The sequence below is a fragment of the Poromitra crassiceps genome, assembly GCF_964638095.1.
Source record: "Poromitra crassiceps genome assembly, chromosome: 13".
Lineage (NCBI taxonomy): Eukaryota > Metazoa > Chordata > Actinopteri > Beryciformes > Melamphaidae > Poromitra > Poromitra crassiceps.
This window is the reverse complement of record NC_139644.1, coordinates 3,449,365-3,466,441: the sequence shown is the minus strand read 5'-3', so window position 1 is coordinate 3,466,441 and position 17,077 is coordinate 3,449,365. Positions and strand designations below refer to the sequence as shown.

Below are 17,077 nucleotides of genomic sequence, written 5' to 3'. Positions count from 1 at the left end.
ACAGTGAAAAAAATCCACAACGAGGAAGGTATGCTGGCGTGTGTGGTGTGGTGGCTGGGTGCCTGTCTCGGTGCTTTGGGGTGCGCGCACGTCATGTGAAAATCCAAAATGGGCCAGATCTTTGAGCTCACTGAGATGGGTCTTGAGTTTGGTGAACGCTGTTGTCTTTCCTATTCTGTACAAACTACTTGTTGTGTCACAGCCAGTGAGTGCATGACATGCTGGTAGACAGCAAGAGCAATGTATCAGACACTGATATGGTTTCACAGTCACATGCCCAAACCCCTGTTATGGAGTCCTATCGTCAAGGGATGGATTGCCAGAGATGGAGCCAACCAGTCCTATTCAGGAAATCCCCCAGCACCTACAGAAGTGAGAGACATTACTCACTTGTATTGCAAAGATCCAAACTGTGGAGAGAGTGGAAAGTGCCAGTGCTTCTCTGTTGGCCTTCCAACATCTTATGCGCAGCAACAATGAAAGATCCAAATACTTCGGAAAAAGCTTACAATATGATACACAGAAGAGGAAAGAATGTAACATTGTGATAGCTTAATCTGACAAATGGACAATGATACTAAGGATGCAGTATATTAAACATGATCGTCTCCAGATAGACAGGCTGCCTCCAGACTGAACAATATTTAGACAGTTTTGTTTGCATCAGTATTTTGCAATCCTTACAATTGCAGTCCATGGAGTATAAGGTTGTGAATGTGCCCCAGACTCCCAAACACTGGCACAATAATCTGGTACGGTCATAATACGTTCAACAAAGGCCTGATACTGTATTTCATATTTGGATATTTGGACTTTGGCTGTGAAAAAAGTGTCCATATACCTGGACAAATAAGCAGCCACTTTTTATTTCTCTGTTCTGTTTTATTTTTGCCTTGGTTATTTAGTTTTCTAGTCCGTTTTTCTAGTCTGTTTTTGTGATTGTGTATTATGTATTATGATTACTATTATACTTGGATTCATGTTCCAGTTTCAATCAAACTTCCAATATTTACAGCTTGTTATTTCTGTTTTATGGTAATGGTAAATGGCTTGCATTTATATAGCGCTTTAAAAGCGCTTTACAATCAGTAGGTACATTCACCTATTCATGCACCGATGGCGGCAGGTTAGGGTGCTGGCACACCATCAGGAGCAATTTGGGGTTCAGTATCTTGACCAAGGACACTTCGACATGCAGACTGGAGGAGGTGGGAATTGACCTCTTTGATCCAAAACGATTAGTGGACGACCCGCTCTACCTCCTGAGCTACAGCCGCTCCAGGCGGTTTGTAATTTAGATCATCTTTATTTTATTGGGTTACTCACATTCTGACTATTTGGTGATGTAGTTCAGCGACCTGGTATTTCCCTCTCCAAATATGATGACCATCAGAGTGAGCATTCTTAACTTATAGACTATTATGCCAGTGACCTAATTTGACTGTTTCAGAGAAGAGATAGTAGGCCTATGTCTAAAGAAATCTCATTTGCAATACAACTGTACCAGATATCTGAATACAGCTACTGGTCAGTGTTCAATAGCACCCTAGACAACTCCGTAATGGTATATTTTTCAGGGATTTCAGTTTTTCTGATAAATGAGAGAAAAGTGATGGAGTCCTATGTTCCTACTGTATCACCACAAATTACAATTTCCGCCTAAACTAAAGCTATATTTACAGGACTATAATTCATTATCTTTTTAGGTAAATCATTTTCTGACTATTTGGTGATGTAGGGCAGCCACCTGGTTCATACCTCAGCAAATCTGACGAGGAAAAGAGTGAGCATTCCCAAGTTATAGGCTTTTATGCCACTTATTCCCCATTCAGAATAACATACAATAATTTGACTGTTTCAGTGAAGAGGTAGTAGGCCTATGTCTAAAGAAATCTCATTTGCAATAGAACTGTACCAGATATCTCCATACAACTACTGGTCAGTGTTCAATAGCACCCTAGACAATTCAGTAATGGTATATTTTTCAGGGATTTCAGTTTTTCTGATAAATGAGAGAAAAGTGATGGAGTCCTATGTTCCTATCACCACAAAGTACAATTTCCGCCTAAACTAAAGCTATATTTACAGGACTATAATTCATTATCTTTTTAGGTAAATCATTTTCTGACTATTTGGTGATGTAGGGCAGCCACCTGGTTCATACCTCAGCAAATCTGATGAGGAAAAGAGTGAGCATTCTCAAGTTATTGGCTTTTTTGTCACCTTTCCCCTATTCGGACTGGCCTAATTTGGCTCTTTTTCAGGGATTGGGGTAGTTCTAAAGAACAGCCAAAAAAACATTTTTTCCCCCAATTTTTTTTTGACAACAATCAATTTCATTAATGGGAGACCCTAAAGATAAGAAAAATCATTGTTGTCATTTGTTCTACCTCGGGTAGGGGTATCTCAAAAACTAAAGCCTTTTTTGAGGACTTGCTGCTAGACTACTAGTCCTTTATGCCTAGCGGAAACTCATAAGCTGTCTGTAATGTTGAAATAATTGTTCTTGTTCTAGTTGTTTCATTCCTGTAATGTTCTATTTTATTTATTTATTTATTTATTTATTTATTTATTTATTGTTCTATTTTTGTTCCAGGCAACATTTAAAGGCTGGATGGACATCATGTATGGAGCTGTGGATTCTAGAGAGGTCGGTGTTACTAACAACACGGTTACTGTTAATGTTACTATTCATATTGACTTACTTTTATTTGACTATTTATTCAATACTTAATTACTGTTGATATTAATAAGTATTATGTTAGTTACTGTTAGCTCCAGTTACTTTAGCAGTGATAATTAGTTACTCCTACATATACAGTTGCTGTTTTTATTATAGTTAAAGGGCCCTACTGCTTTTTATTTTTTATTGCCAATGACTGACTTAAAAATTGGACATTCCCAGACTTCCGCCATTGCCTATAACTGCCTGGGTTAGGGTTAACCCTATAACTGCCTGTGGTCTGGTTTCTGTGTGACGGACTCAAATATGATGTTGAAGCGCTGCACTCAGCATACTACTGTACAATAGAGTTTGCCCCTTCACAGCCACGCTGCGGCGATCCTTAGAAGTGGGAAGCCATGACCGGCCAAGCATGCAACACGCAAGGCACCTGAAGAAGAAGACACATTTATATATCTGACCCACTGACCCACCCAGTGTCACAATCCTTAAAGCTGCATTCAGCGATGTTTTTGTGGTAAAATAAGTGTTAAATTACTATATTCTGACAGCAATCACTGACCTGCTGTCCTCTATCTCTCTCCTGTAGTCCTGCAGGCAGGGAGGACGTACTGTAACTCGGCAACCGTAACTCGTAGAGACTCAACGATGGCGGCGTTGGATTCAGGGTGGAAAAATGCATGTAGTAAATGCATTTACTATGCAGTAAATGCATGCAAAGGCGATGCCTTTATAGGCATCGCGATCTGACCTTCTGTTTTCAAGAAAATTTTCTCTGATTGGATAGGTTGAGGTCGCCGCCAATTTTGATCCAATCAGAGAAAAGTTGACATTTTCTGAGAAACGGAAGGTCCAATTGCGATGCCTATAAAACATCTCTGAATGCAGCTTTAATAACTGCCTTTCTGATATTAAGAGTTGGATGTCTAAAAATGTCCTCCAACTTAATGACAGCAAATAGGAAATAGTTATCTTCAGGCCATCAACCAAATTCAGCCCAAACTTAGTAGGTGGTGGTCAGCCCATATTAAACTTCTTACAAGGAACGTGGATGTTATTTTTAGTTCTGATCTCCAATTCGAAGAACAAGTAAAAAGTGTGGTACAGTCCTCTTTCTTTCAGCTGAGGAATATATCTAAAATAAGGTCATTTTTGTTCTCTCATGACCTTGAGAAGGTCATCCATGCTTTTATTACATCTCGTGTGGACTACTGTAATTATCTCTACTCCTGTCTAGTCCTGTTTAAAACTATTTTAATCATCTTCATATCTGTGTGTGCGTGTGTGTGTGTGTGTGTGTGTGTGTGTGTGTGTGTGTGTGTGTGTGTGCGCGTGCGTGTGTGTGTGTGTGTGTGTGTGTGTGTGTGTGTGTGTCTGTGTGTGTGTGTGCGTGCGTGCATGCGTGTGTGCAGATACAAATGCAGCCTGTCTATGAGGATAACCTTTACATGTACATCTACTTCATCATCTTCATCATCTTTGGCTCCTTCTTCACCCTCAACCTCTTCATCGGAGTCATCATCGACAACTTCAACCAGCAGAAATCTAAGATAAGTTTAAAGCTAAGATTATTCTTACAACTTCAACCAGCAGAAAGCTAAGATAAGACCTTAAGCTAAGATTTTTTACAACTTACAACAAGTCCTAAAAATGAGCTGTTGGTAAAAACGTGTGATGACATCAGACATGGTTGTCTAACGACTGACGTGTGATATTCAGATAATACATATATGGAGTTACAATACATATATGGCGCATGCTCATTGTGGCGACACGGTCTGGTGCGTTTGTCCTCATGCACTTCATTTGTTTGTCCTAAAAGTTTGTGTTTTTAAGGTAGTTTTTATCCGTTTTATTTTGTATACACAGTTTTAGGAATACTTTGTGCACAAGATGAGGGGGATTACAGCAGCTCTCCTGTTTTTAATCGTCTATTTAAATAGACTATATTTGATGGACTACTCAATGTAGGCTGCTGAGGCTTTCCACTGGGCCACAGCGCAGGATCACCTACACTCAGGAAGCACTGACTAATCTCAGGTCTGCAACCACACCTCTCCTCCAGGACGGTTAACCACACCTCTCCTCCAGGATGGTTTTACATCCACAATACCACCTCCGTGTCGTCAAATTGACACAATAACAAGAACAAGGAAGCGTGGTAAGAGAGGAGGAGCCCAGACTCGGTTTGAGAAGAAGCCTTTTAGGCAACCACTACCATCCATTATGCTTGGCAATGTACAAAGCTGCAACAAAGCTGATGATCTCAGAGCTTGTGTGCAGGACCTCTCTGACTTGCCTGATTTGTCTGTGGGAAGCCTGGCTCACAGAGAATGAGCACGACTCGGCTGTTGAGCTGAGAGCAGACCGCGACATCAACTCTGGTAAGAGCAAAGGAGGTGGTGTATGTGTTCTTATGAACAACAAGTACTGTGACCCTGCTCACATCACAGTGAAGCACAGAATACTACAATGCGGCCAAGTTAATACTTGGCGATTCAAATTTTTGCAGTCTGACTGAACTTTTACCAGCATACCATCAATATGTGGCATGCCCTACCCGGGGGGACGCATCCCTCGACCGCTGTTACGGCAGCGTGGAGAGGGCCTATTATGCCAAGACTCTACCAGGCCTGGGGAGCTCAGACCACAGCATGATTCGGCTCATGCCTGCCTACCAACCCCTGCTGCGTCGAGAAAAGGCACAGAAAATTGAAGTCAAGTGCTGGACCAGCGAGGCGACTGTCGCCTTGAGTGACTGTTCACACCGCATGGAGTGGTAGGTCATAATGGACTTGCATGAAGATTTGAGGTTCTGTGAAGACCTAATCATCCCCAGAAAGTAAAAGACATCCACCTCAGCTGACCTTCTCTCCACCCCCAAGTCCAACCTCCGGTTTTGGCGACAGAGCCTTCTCTCATGCGGCTCCCAGGCTGTGGAAGTCCCTCTCCCAAGAAATCAGAAATTCAGAATCCCTTAGTTTTCCAGTCCTCTTCTCCATCGCTTTCTCTGAGCCGCCCTCCCCTTGCCATCCTTGTGTGTCTCTGTCCTGTTTGTCCGCTGTCTGTCTCACTGACGTCACCCCCCCTAATATTTAGTGTAGTGTCATCAAAGTTGCTATAAGTTCCCTTTTTATTATTATTATTATTATTATTATTTGCATCAGCATTCAGATAGTTGGTCAGATTATTGGATAGTGTTGTGAATGTGCGTACTGCTCAGTTAACTGTGTTGCTTGGTCTGTGTACTTAGGAGGGAAAGATATCTTCATGACAGAGGAGCAGAAGAAATATTACAATGCCATGAAGAAACTGGGCTCAAAGAAACCTCAGAAACCTGTACCACGACCTCTGGTATGTTAAATGACTGACCGACCGACCGACCAACCAACTAACCGACCGACCGGAGGTAACATGGGGTCTTGGACAGGTGACCATCTTGTTGGAAGGCAGGGAACCTACCGCTGCCCTACCCTGGCATCCATGGGATTTTATTATTGTTGTTGTTGTTGTTGTTGTTGTCATTATTATTGATGCCTCATGTCCTTTATATAACATCCAGATTCTTAAAATAATTGGTGACAACTACATAGTGTGAGACACTGATGACATGAATCATATTTAAGAAGCTAAAATAACATACTATTTGGGGTAGTTCTTCTTTATGGTGTCTGTATGTTTCTCTATTATCAATGTTTCTTCTATACTGTATATGGTTTCTGTCTTTTTATCTCCAGAATTTGAGCTAGGTCTTCTATGTTTTCTGTCTATTTCTCTCTACAGAATATACTGTATTTGATCTAGGTCTTCTAAATATGGGTTCCAATATATTTGAGCTAGTTCTCTGTGTGGTTTTCTCCACAGAATATGTTCCAGGGTCTGGTCTTTGACTTGGTGACCAAGCAGGCTTTCGACATCTTCATCATGGTTCTGATCTGTCTCAACATGGTGACCATGATGGTGGAAACAGATGAGCAGAGTGAGGAGAAGATTACGCTGCTCTACTGGATCAACCTTGTCTTCATCGTCGTCTTCACTATGGAGTGTAGTCTGAAGCTCATCGCGCTCAGGCAGCACTACTTCTCTGTTGGCTGGAACACCTTTGACTTCGTGGTGGTCATTCTCTCCATTGTCGGTGGGTGGGAGAGTGATATATATATATATATATATGGTTATCCAAAGCACTTTACAGTCAGGAGGTACATTCACCCATTCACACACCGATGGCGGCAGGTTACCACGCAGGGTGCTGGCACACCAACGGGAGCAATTTGGGGTTCAGTGTCTTGCCCAAGGACACTTCGACATGCAGACTGGAGGAGCCGGGAATCAAACCACCGACCTCTTTTATCCAAAGCGATTAGTGGATGACCCGCTCTACCTCCTGAGCTACAGCCGCCACTGTACTGTGTGTGTATATATACACACACACAGTACAGTATATATATACACACATTATACAGTATATACATACATATGCATTTGAATATTGAATCAAGATTAATTGCATGATTATCCATAGTTAATCGTGATTAATAAAAAAAAATCTCTTCTAAATGTACCTTAAAGCCTGTTACATTCCTGCTGTACAGTGGAAATCAAAAACTGCACGCGCCGTCATCAACTACGTCGCCAGTCTAATGTTTTGCACCAACAGGCATATTGAAAGGCAAGTGATAATTCAAAACCAAATAGATCAATGATCACCCTACAGTGGGTTGCATTTAAATCTTGCCTCAGTGCAGTTTCATCAACAACAACAGTGAAGACCCGGGTCAGTTGATCATTTATCTGTGCTTCTGTGTCCAGGGGTGGCCAAACTACGGCCCACGGGCCAACTGCGGACCGCTGCCCGTTTTTAAGTGGCCCGCCACGATTTTGTTTTTTGTTTTTGCTAAAAACGTTTTTCTGTTTTAAAGTTTAAAACGAAAAAACAAAAAAACAAAAAAATAAAGAAGAAGAAACGGAAAACAAAAACAAAAAAACGGATTCCCCCCATTTCGTTTTTTTCAATTTAAAACCATTGAAAATGGGTTATACTTGAGTACCCTGACCTGGTCTATCTATTTTTAACCATTTTTAATACTGAATGAATTAACCTGTTGGCACAGGAAAAGAAAATTTGAAAACATACAGAAATACCCATTGTAATAGGTGAGCACATCAATAAACTATGTGTCATATATTTATTTAGGTAGAAATTTAATTTTTGATGGCACAAGGGTGCCATCTGGTCCAATTTTTTTTGCCGCGAAAACTGCCGCGCTTAATATTGTTTGGCCCGCGACTCCTTATATTTTTCTGTATGCGGCCCACAACCAAAAAAGTTTGGCCACCCCTGGTGTAGACCAAGTGGCGGGGCTTCAGCTCTGTGTGTGTCCCTCCATTAAAGCCGTCTACAGACTCTAAGATTTTAGCAATCTTATTAGTCTATTGCAGGCCAGACTGTGTGACGTTGGATCTAATTTACTTGGGCACGACATCAGGTTTGATGAGAGTAGAGCAGACTATACGATGCTGACACCCACTGGCTTGCAAGTCTCTCCGTCAATACCAGTCAATCAGCAGTCAATACAGTAGAATCAAACATCAGCGCACGCCCAGCTACACATCAATGTGTGTTGTCTGGTAGAGATGTCAGCAATGAAGCCAGAGAGTTTTCAATATAAGCTTAGCAAGAATCTTGATTCTTGCAAACTGGAATGTATGTGTCTGGAAATACATCCAAAAAAGAGGAGAAGGAGGAGGAGAATGTGGACCCGGTCATGGGAACAGAGGTCAACATGGGGGGTGCCAATTTTGCGAGAGAGCTTGAGGTAACGTCACCTATTTATTAGCCTCTATATACTGATATGATCACGTGGCATTTCTATCAGTTGTTATCAGACGTCATTGTAGCTGTCACCCTAAATTCCGGACACTATCAGAATTCATCCTAGGCTATCTTTGAACCTCTCACTGCGTGATGCAAGATACGCGTTTTTGTAGCTACAGTCAGGAGGAGGTAGCAGGGTTTGTGGGGGGTGTTGGTTAGGTCCTTGGTGGAAGGGGTTTCTGGGCCTTGTTGGTGAGGCTGATGGCGGTTGGGAAGAAGCTGTTCTTGTGGGGAGTGGCTCTGGTCTTGGCAGACCTCAGTCTCTTGCCGTGGGGGAGTGACTCAAAGAGTTTGTGGCCAGGGTGGGAGGGGTCGGCCATGATCTTGCAAGACCACTTCAGTCTCCTGGCTGCGTGCAGGTCCTGGAGGGATGGCAGGTTGCATCCGATTATCTTCTCCGCACAGCGGATGATGTACTGCAGTCTGTTTATGTCCTTGAGAGTGGCAGCAGCATACTAGACGGTGATGGGGGAGGTGAGAGGCATGATTGTATATAGCCGTCCTTTCTGCCTGACATAGCACAACACTGAGGAAGGCCTGTTGGCTGAAACATCTGTTGCTGCTGCTGCCCAGATGATTTATTCAAACCTGTGAAAGGACACTTTTACTCACTTCTAAAAGCACGTACCTACCTGGCACAAAACCACATAACAGCCAGACCTAAAACCATGTAAGAGCCTGGGCTCGGGCCGCGCCTCGGTCGACCGAGGCCTTTGTCCCGATCAACGTCACAAAACGTGACGCAAAAAGTAAATAACAGACACCGCCCATCTGCCTAGGCAATTTTATTATAGGATATAGGATATTTCATCAAGTTCAATTTAGATTCAGTTTTTCAGTTTAGATACCCTTTCTTTCTTTCTTTCTTTCTTTCTTTCTTTCTTTCTTTCTTTCTTTCTTTCTTTCTTTCTGTAGTTTTAAGTCTTTCTTTTGGTAGTTTTACTGTAAGTCTTTCAATATTTCCTTCAGTTTTTTTAAGTCCTTTCGGTAGTTTTAAGTCTTTCTTTCAGTTATTTTAATTCTTTCTTTCTTTCTTTCTTTCTTTCTTTCTTTCTGTAGTTTTAACTCTCCTTCCTTGCTCCCTCCATCAGTCTTTCTTTCTTTCTGTACTATTTATTTCAGTTCAAAGGCTTTGTCTCTTTCTTTCTGTAGTTGTAACTTTCCTTCCCTCCTCCCTCCAGGCCTCTTCCTTGCTGACATCATAGAGAAGTATTTTGTCTCTCCTACGCTGTTCCGTGTTATCCGATTGGCTCGTATCGGCCGGGTCCTCCGCTTGATCCGCGGGGCCAAGGGCATCCGGACGCTGCTCTTCGCGCTGATGATGTCACTTCCTGCCCTGTTCAACATTGGCCTCCTCCTCTTCCTCATAATGTTCATCTTCTCCATCTTCGGCATGTCCAACTTCGCCTACGTGAAGAAAGGAGCCATGGTCGACGACATGTTTAACTTTGAGACCTTCGGAAACAGCATCATCTGCCTCTTCATGATCACCACGTCTGCAGGCTGGGACGGTCTTCTCAACCCCATCATGAACACGCCTCCAGACTGCGACCCATACGCGGAGAACCCAGGAACACTGGTCAGAGGAAACTGTGGCAACCCGGCTGTGGGCATCATGTTCTTCTGTAGTTACATCATCATGTGTTTCCTGGTGGTGGTCAACATGTATATCGCCATCATCCTGGAGAACTTTAATGTTGCCACAGAGGAGAGTGCAGACCCTCTGTGCGAGGACGACTTTGAGATGTTCTACGAAACATGGGAGAAGTTTGACTCTGATGCTTCACAGTTCATACAATACAGGCAAGTCCCAATTACAATACAGGAACACTACTACCACTACTACTCCTACGACTACTACTCATGCTACTACTACTACTACTACTACTAATAATAATAATAACTGTTATGTCTGTCGACTGCCTATTGTCTGTCTTTCTAAAGTTGTGTCACTCTCTCTGCAACCAAACCTACCTATGGGTACAAATAAAGTAACCTTGACCTTGACCTTTTTCAATAATAATAATACAAACACTTCAGACATAAGATTCAACCTTTCCAAATAAAAGGGAACTCTAGAATACATGAGGCATTATACAAAAGTATTGAGATTATTATGGAAAACAGGTGAGCAGGTATGAGGCTGAAGCAGAGATCTCAGTGATTTTAAGAGAAGAATGGTGGTTTGGATTGTTTAACCCTCAATCATCTTATCTTATCCTTACTGATGTTTCACAAGGAACAGTATCCCAGGAAGGAGAAAGACGCCGACATTTATTCAAGACATGGTCACAATCCTCAAATGGCACATTGAATTATAATGCTATTCTCTTCTAATCTGCAGTGCACTGTCAGATTTCTGTGACACACTGCAAGATCCTCTGAGGATTCCTAAACCCAACACCATTAAACTGATCCATATGGACCTGCCGTTGGTTCCTGGAGACAAAATCCACTGTCTGGATATCCTGCTGGCCCTGACTGCCGAGGTAACAATAGATCTACTGAGGTAACACAATAGATCCACTGAGGTAACAATAGATTCACTGAGGTAATGCAATAAATCCACTCAGGTAACAATAGTTTTACTTTGTTTCGAACTTCGGATTCTCACATATGCTGAAGCCTGCCTAGCAGTGCTGAACCTGAATGCCTCTCTTTTTCTTTTAAAAAGACCTTTAGAACCACCCAGGTGCCCTGAAGGCATCCTGGCACACCATGGCCGGTGATTGGTGCAGCCCACATGTCTTAGACATGACCTGCGTCGATCCGACCGTGAACGTCACTCTGCTTGCATTCAGCCCGCTGACTGGATGTTATTGCTTTCTCTCTGAGACCTTGACTAGCATCACGCTAGCTGTTAGTTTTGAGTATAGCTGAAGTCCGTCTTAACTGCTCCTTCTATCAAAGAACAGCGGACGGGAGCCTATCTACCTTCGCTCGAGTGGTGGAGACCGGCTCCAGGACTAAGCTGTTTTCTATTACTCTTGAAAGAGAAACTGTGTTAGCTCGTCTTATACGCTAGCCACATGGGGGGCCACATGAGAAACCCAGATTGTTGCCGGGGGCCGAATAAATATTGTCATGCCGTAACCCATGGATGGGCAACTTTGATGATAGAGATGGCCACAAAAAATTTCCTCGCTACCAGGTTTTGCTGAGGGCCGAACGGCGCCAGCGCGAAAAATTTGGGGCATTTGAAGCCAGGTTTAGAGGAATAACTAATTTTAAATTAACAGTTGTGATGTCATTATTCAGTCTTAACCACCAATATTTGATCCTTTTCTCACTCACTCCTATGTCACCACCTGCTCTCAGGGCTTGAAATTAACTTTTTTGACCACCTGCCAATATGGCTGCTAGATTTTAAAGTTACCAGGCAATTAGAATTTCCACTAGCCGGAATGTTTTTCTTGAAATAAACCAGAATATGAGTGGGTTTATTTTAAACATAAGTATCAGTAAGTGGCCCGGGGTTCTCAAAGCCTGTGTTGAGGGTCACACAAACAAAAATGCACTCTTGAAGCTAGATAAATCCAAAACCAATGAGTTAATTATTTAAATTTCTACTTCAATGTAGCCTTTTAGTCATAAAGATTATTGAAAGATATTCCATATTCCAGACTGAAATGCTATAACAGAAGTGGAGTATTGGCCAGAATGACATGAACATTTGGACACTTATTCAGTGGGTATCTTGCATGTTGCCTTCAGGTGCACTGTAAAAAAAAAAAAAAAAAAATACAAAATGAATGCCTATGGCAGAAAATACGAAAGACAACGTGTTCTCCTCAATGAACTCTTTATTTCAATGTGTCTCCTCTCCAACACTCTGCTGTCCCCGGCGCATACCGGTGTGAATTCCCCATGTTTAAAACAGTTTTGTTGGCACAAAGGCCCGTGCCCAGCCAGAAAACTAGAGACTATATGAAGCTCCACCTCACGTTAGTCGGCTGTGCAATGGAGTGGGGCGAGGAGGAACGAATTCCACCCAAACCTAGTCCGCAAAAAAAAAAAATATATAATAATAATAATAATAACAAAATCGATAAGAATTCCACATGATCGATTCCATTCCTTAACGATCAATTATCGATTTTCGATAACTGATGAACATCCCTAGTTACGACCTTCCTGGGACTGGAGTTGAACTCTCTGTCCATGCAGGCACGCCTCTCTGCGGGAGGGTGGAGGCGCTTTCTGGAGACAGCCGAGGCCCTGCACCGGGGCACCTGGGTGGTTGTTAAGGTCTTTTTGGCCCCGGTGCTGGTAATGCACCAGGGGCCTTATGTTCCCGCATGTCGCCAAGACTAATTATGCACCGTTTTAGGCGACTAAATGGCGGCCGGCCACTAGAGGGCGTCGCTGCCCCACTAAGATTTGCCGTCATACCTTCCTCACGGTATCAGCTGTTTCCCCAAAACAACGTGCCCAGGTCGCTTTGCAGAATGCAGCTTACGCGGCCCCTCCCCCTTGCTGCATGCCAGACGCACAGTAGAGAGGAGCTGTGAGGAGCTGTCCCTGTGTGTTTACAATCATGTGTGTGATAAAGCAGGAGAACGCAAGGACCCCCCTGAACTTTCCCCCATCTAAAAACGTCGGCTGTATGGGAATATTTCGGCGTTTGTAAAAATACAGATGGCCATAGCCTCAACGCAAGACTCATCCGAATGACTGATGAGTCTCGCGTTGAGCCTAGGATGGCCAGGGCTTAGATCTGCGTGAGCACGACCCGTCGTAATTTGTCAAATTCAAGGTACATTAAAACGTTGTCTTGCTTCAACATACATCGCATCGCATAAACCATTTCCACCCGCAGGTTTGAGGAGTAGCTAACATAAACGTCAGATAAATACTCTCTATAGGCTAACGTTACCTACTGAGGCAGCTAACATGGCTAATTAGCTAGCTAACGCGGTCCATCGATATACAGTCTGGTAGACAGTAGGGGTGTCACAATATATCGTCCCACGAAATTTCGCGATAGTAAAACGTCACGATATGTATCGTTGAGATGAAATCTCATATCGTGAAAAAAAAAAAAATGTGTGGAAAGTAGTTCAGTTGAACAAGTCTCTGAAGAGACACATGAGAAGTTATACAGGAGAGAAACCATTCAATTGAGTTTCTGGCAAAACTGTTTACTTGACAGGAAAAACTGAAGATGCATAAAAAATAGACTAAGAAAAGTCTTGTTGTTTGAGTTTGAAGAAAAACTGAAGATGCATAATGAGAATTTATACTGCTGAGAAACCTTTTAGTTCAAAGTAAATCTAAGTGACGGTGTAACTCATTCTATTTCAAGATAAGCCTTATCTCCAATCTCATGTTTTTTCTAGTTGTTATTGTAATAACAATTTCCCACAACAGCATGTTTTGTATTTGTGCATTTCAAATAAAATACTACTTTTCCAGTCATATATTGTCATTATTCAAGTTTAAAAAAATATTGTTAAAATCGTATCGTATCGTATCGTTATCGTGAACCCAGTATCGTGATACGTATCGTATCGTGAACTGAGTGTATCGTGACACCCCTAGTAGACAGATAAAGCAGTGTGTTCCTTCTGTTTTACACAATGTTAGCCAGCCTGCCTGGTCTCTTCTCTGTATATCCTTACAACAGCTAAGAGAGGAGCTTGTGAAGATTGAACGAACATCCCCCACAGTCAAAGCACTTCCCTGAGATATCTATATAAAAACGTTTATTGCTTTAATACCAAAAATAAAACCTCCAGTGTCTGTAAGCTAACGCTAACGCGTTAGCGATTAGCTATTGGCTGGTTGTTGTGTACACTTGTGTAGGCCCCATGTTATGGTTAGACCCGGGAGTTGACATTATAAAACACATTTCCTGGCATATGCAGGTAGTTGGAAAACCTGGTAAGTTCTGAAAATATGTGTCTATTATTGTGTTATTCCAGCTATCGTTATCGGTTGTTAGGTTAGAGTAATATGAAGCCGACAAAAACCGTCAAAACAGACAAGCGGTTAATGCTAGTCTGCTTCCATTAAAACCATTGTTTATTAAAATAAACGATAACGTAGCTGGAGTAACTAATAAAACACATTATTTTCTGAACTTACTTAAGTCCCCAACCAACTTCGCGCAGCTTTCTCAAAACAATGTCCTTTTTATTGCGGTCCATCGATATACAGTCTGGTAGACAGATCAAGCAGTGTCTTCCTTTTGTTTTACCAAGCAGTGTCTTCTCTACGCGCGTTGCGTGATTTCTAACCCCACATAGGATAAGCAATAACCACGCCCTGTGGCGCCGGGATTGGCCAGGAGCAACACTGGAGGGCACGCAGCCCAGCGATTTCATGAACCAACTGAATAGCTCTTGAGAACGGACAGCGATTTCACCTACCTTCCTTAGCATAGTAATAATAATAAGCATAATAATTGTAATCTACACAATGTACACAATCTACAAAAACATGCAATAATATAAATGGTGTTGTGTTCACGTTCATAGCTCATATTATATAATGTAGATATCGTTAATTTCAAGCTCAATACAATTCTTACAGAGAAAAGGTACAGCACTGAAAATGTAACAAGCAATAGTTTTTTAAACATCTTTACTTTAAAAGATGAAAACCCCCAGGTGCTTTAGTCCCAAACAGATCTAAAACAGATCTATAAGGTGAAGAGCCTGTAGCCTGTAGATGACGGCTTGAGACTGGCTGCCACAGCTGTCAATCATCCCTTTTTATATGTCAAATAAGTACTTAAAAACAAACTGATCAGAAAAATGACCACTTGCACAGGCATTAGCATGACAATAACTATCTAAAATGATACAACCCACCTTTGGAAAAAATGCGTGACGATACCATGCACCGGGGCTATGCCAGGTTTCGACCTGGCCTTGTTTAAAGAAAAAAGAGAGGCATTCAGGTTCAGCGCTGCTAGGCAGGCTTCACCATATGTGAGAATCCTCGTTCTCAGTCATAAAACCTGGGTTGTAGGACGGACAACCCTAATGATTCACTGATACATAATAGATCTACTCAGGTAACAATATATATAATGTGGTAATAATAGATCTATTGAGGTAACAATAAATCTACTATTATTCTTCTGTGCAGGTGCTGGGTGATACAGGAGATATGGATGCTCTCAAAGCCAGCATGGAGGAGAAGTTCATGGCCAACAACCCTTCCAAGGTATTCTATTCTATTCTATCCTATAACGGCTGTCGCTTTATGAAAGGTGGATAAGATGAAAATATTATCTGCCTTTTAATTTCAATTCCAGAATATTAATTTGTTCATGTGTTCAATTATTCAGGTGACTTCAGCTTAACTCTGCTCTATCCATCAGATGTATCAGTACACAGCGTATGATGTTACTATTCTAGTTTAACTTGGTTCTATCAATCAGATTGATCAATGTTCAGTTAAAACACTGAACATTGTTTTAACACCTTTCTGCTATAATATTTTTTATTCTTTATGATGCACTTGCAAACATTGTTTTAACATGATCTAAAATATTAATAATTACTATTCTATACAGGTGTCATATGAGCCAATCAGCAGCACCCTGCGCAGGAAACAAGAAGAGGTTGCTGCGACCATCATCCAGAGAGCGTACAGGAAACACCTGTTTATGCGGACCGTGCGACTGGCCTCCTACACCTACAGAGTGAGGGAGGGGCTAACGGAGGAGCCTCCACCTGAGACAGAGGGACTCCTCTGCAAACAGATGAGTCAGCTGTATGGAGAGAGGGGAGAGGGCGAGGAGGATGGGGACCCCCCTGCTGCCATGGAGGACCCCCCTAGTGCCATCATAGACCCCCCTAGTGCCATCATAGAACCCCCTAGTGCCATCATAGACCCCCCTAGTGCCATCATAGACCCCCCTAGTGCCATCATAGAACCCCCTAGTGCCAGGTCAGACCCCCCTACTTCCAGCATAGACCCCCCTAGTGCCATCATAGACCCCCCTAGTGCCATCATAGAACCCCCTAGTGCCAGGTCAGACCCCCCTACTTCCAGCATAGACCCCCCTAGTGCCATCATAGAACCCCCTAGTGCCAGGTCAGACCCCCCTACTTCCAGCATAGACCCCCCTAGTGCCATCATAGACCCCCCTAGTGCCATCATAGACCCCCCTAGTGCCAGGTCAGACCCCCCTAGTGCCAGGGTAAACCCCCCTAGTGCCATGCAGGATGCCCCTCCTGCCAGGGTGGAGCTTCAGAATGAGGTTCTCCTTCACTCTGCTCCTCCCTCCAATGCATCCAACTTCCTACGAGAGGAGGATCTAGAGGAGTCCATCGTCTGAACACACTAGTGGAACCATGCTAACATTCTACAGCTGCAGATTATGGAGGTGGATTATTGTTCCACACGACTTGTGTTCAACATGCTCTACGTTTCACTTGTCTTCTAACTGTTCATATGGAAACTCTCTTGTAGACCAACTTATTTTCTACAGGGAAGCACCTCATTGTTAGTTTGACAGCTCTAACCTCTTTGTTAGTTTGACCTTCCTAAAGAAAGAGGCAGGG

The 17,077-nt window shown here is 42.7% G+C and overlaps 1 protein-coding gene across 1 annotated transcript in view; it reads left to right on the top strand.

The window, feature by feature from the left end:
* LOC310787875 (sodium channel protein type 4 subunit alpha B-like) overlaps window positions 1–16,851 on the top strand; it is a gene marked incomplete at both ends in the record, with an annotated part of 92,024 nt that extends 75,173 nt beyond the window's left edge. Inside the window, 8 exon segments of the mRNA XM_083649335.1 lie at window positions 2,597–2,650; window positions 4,096–4,237; window positions 5,937–6,037; window positions 6,548–6,818; window positions 9,740–10,361; window positions 10,903–11,047; window positions 15,654–15,731; window positions 16,084–16,851. Coding sequence (XP_083505461.1) covers window positions 2,597–2,650; window positions 4,096–4,237; window positions 5,937–6,037; window positions 6,548–6,818; window positions 9,740–10,361; window positions 10,903–11,047; window positions 15,654–15,731; window positions 16,084–16,851 — 2,181 coding nt within the window.
* Window positions 16,852–17,077: the final 226 nt, after the last annotated feature.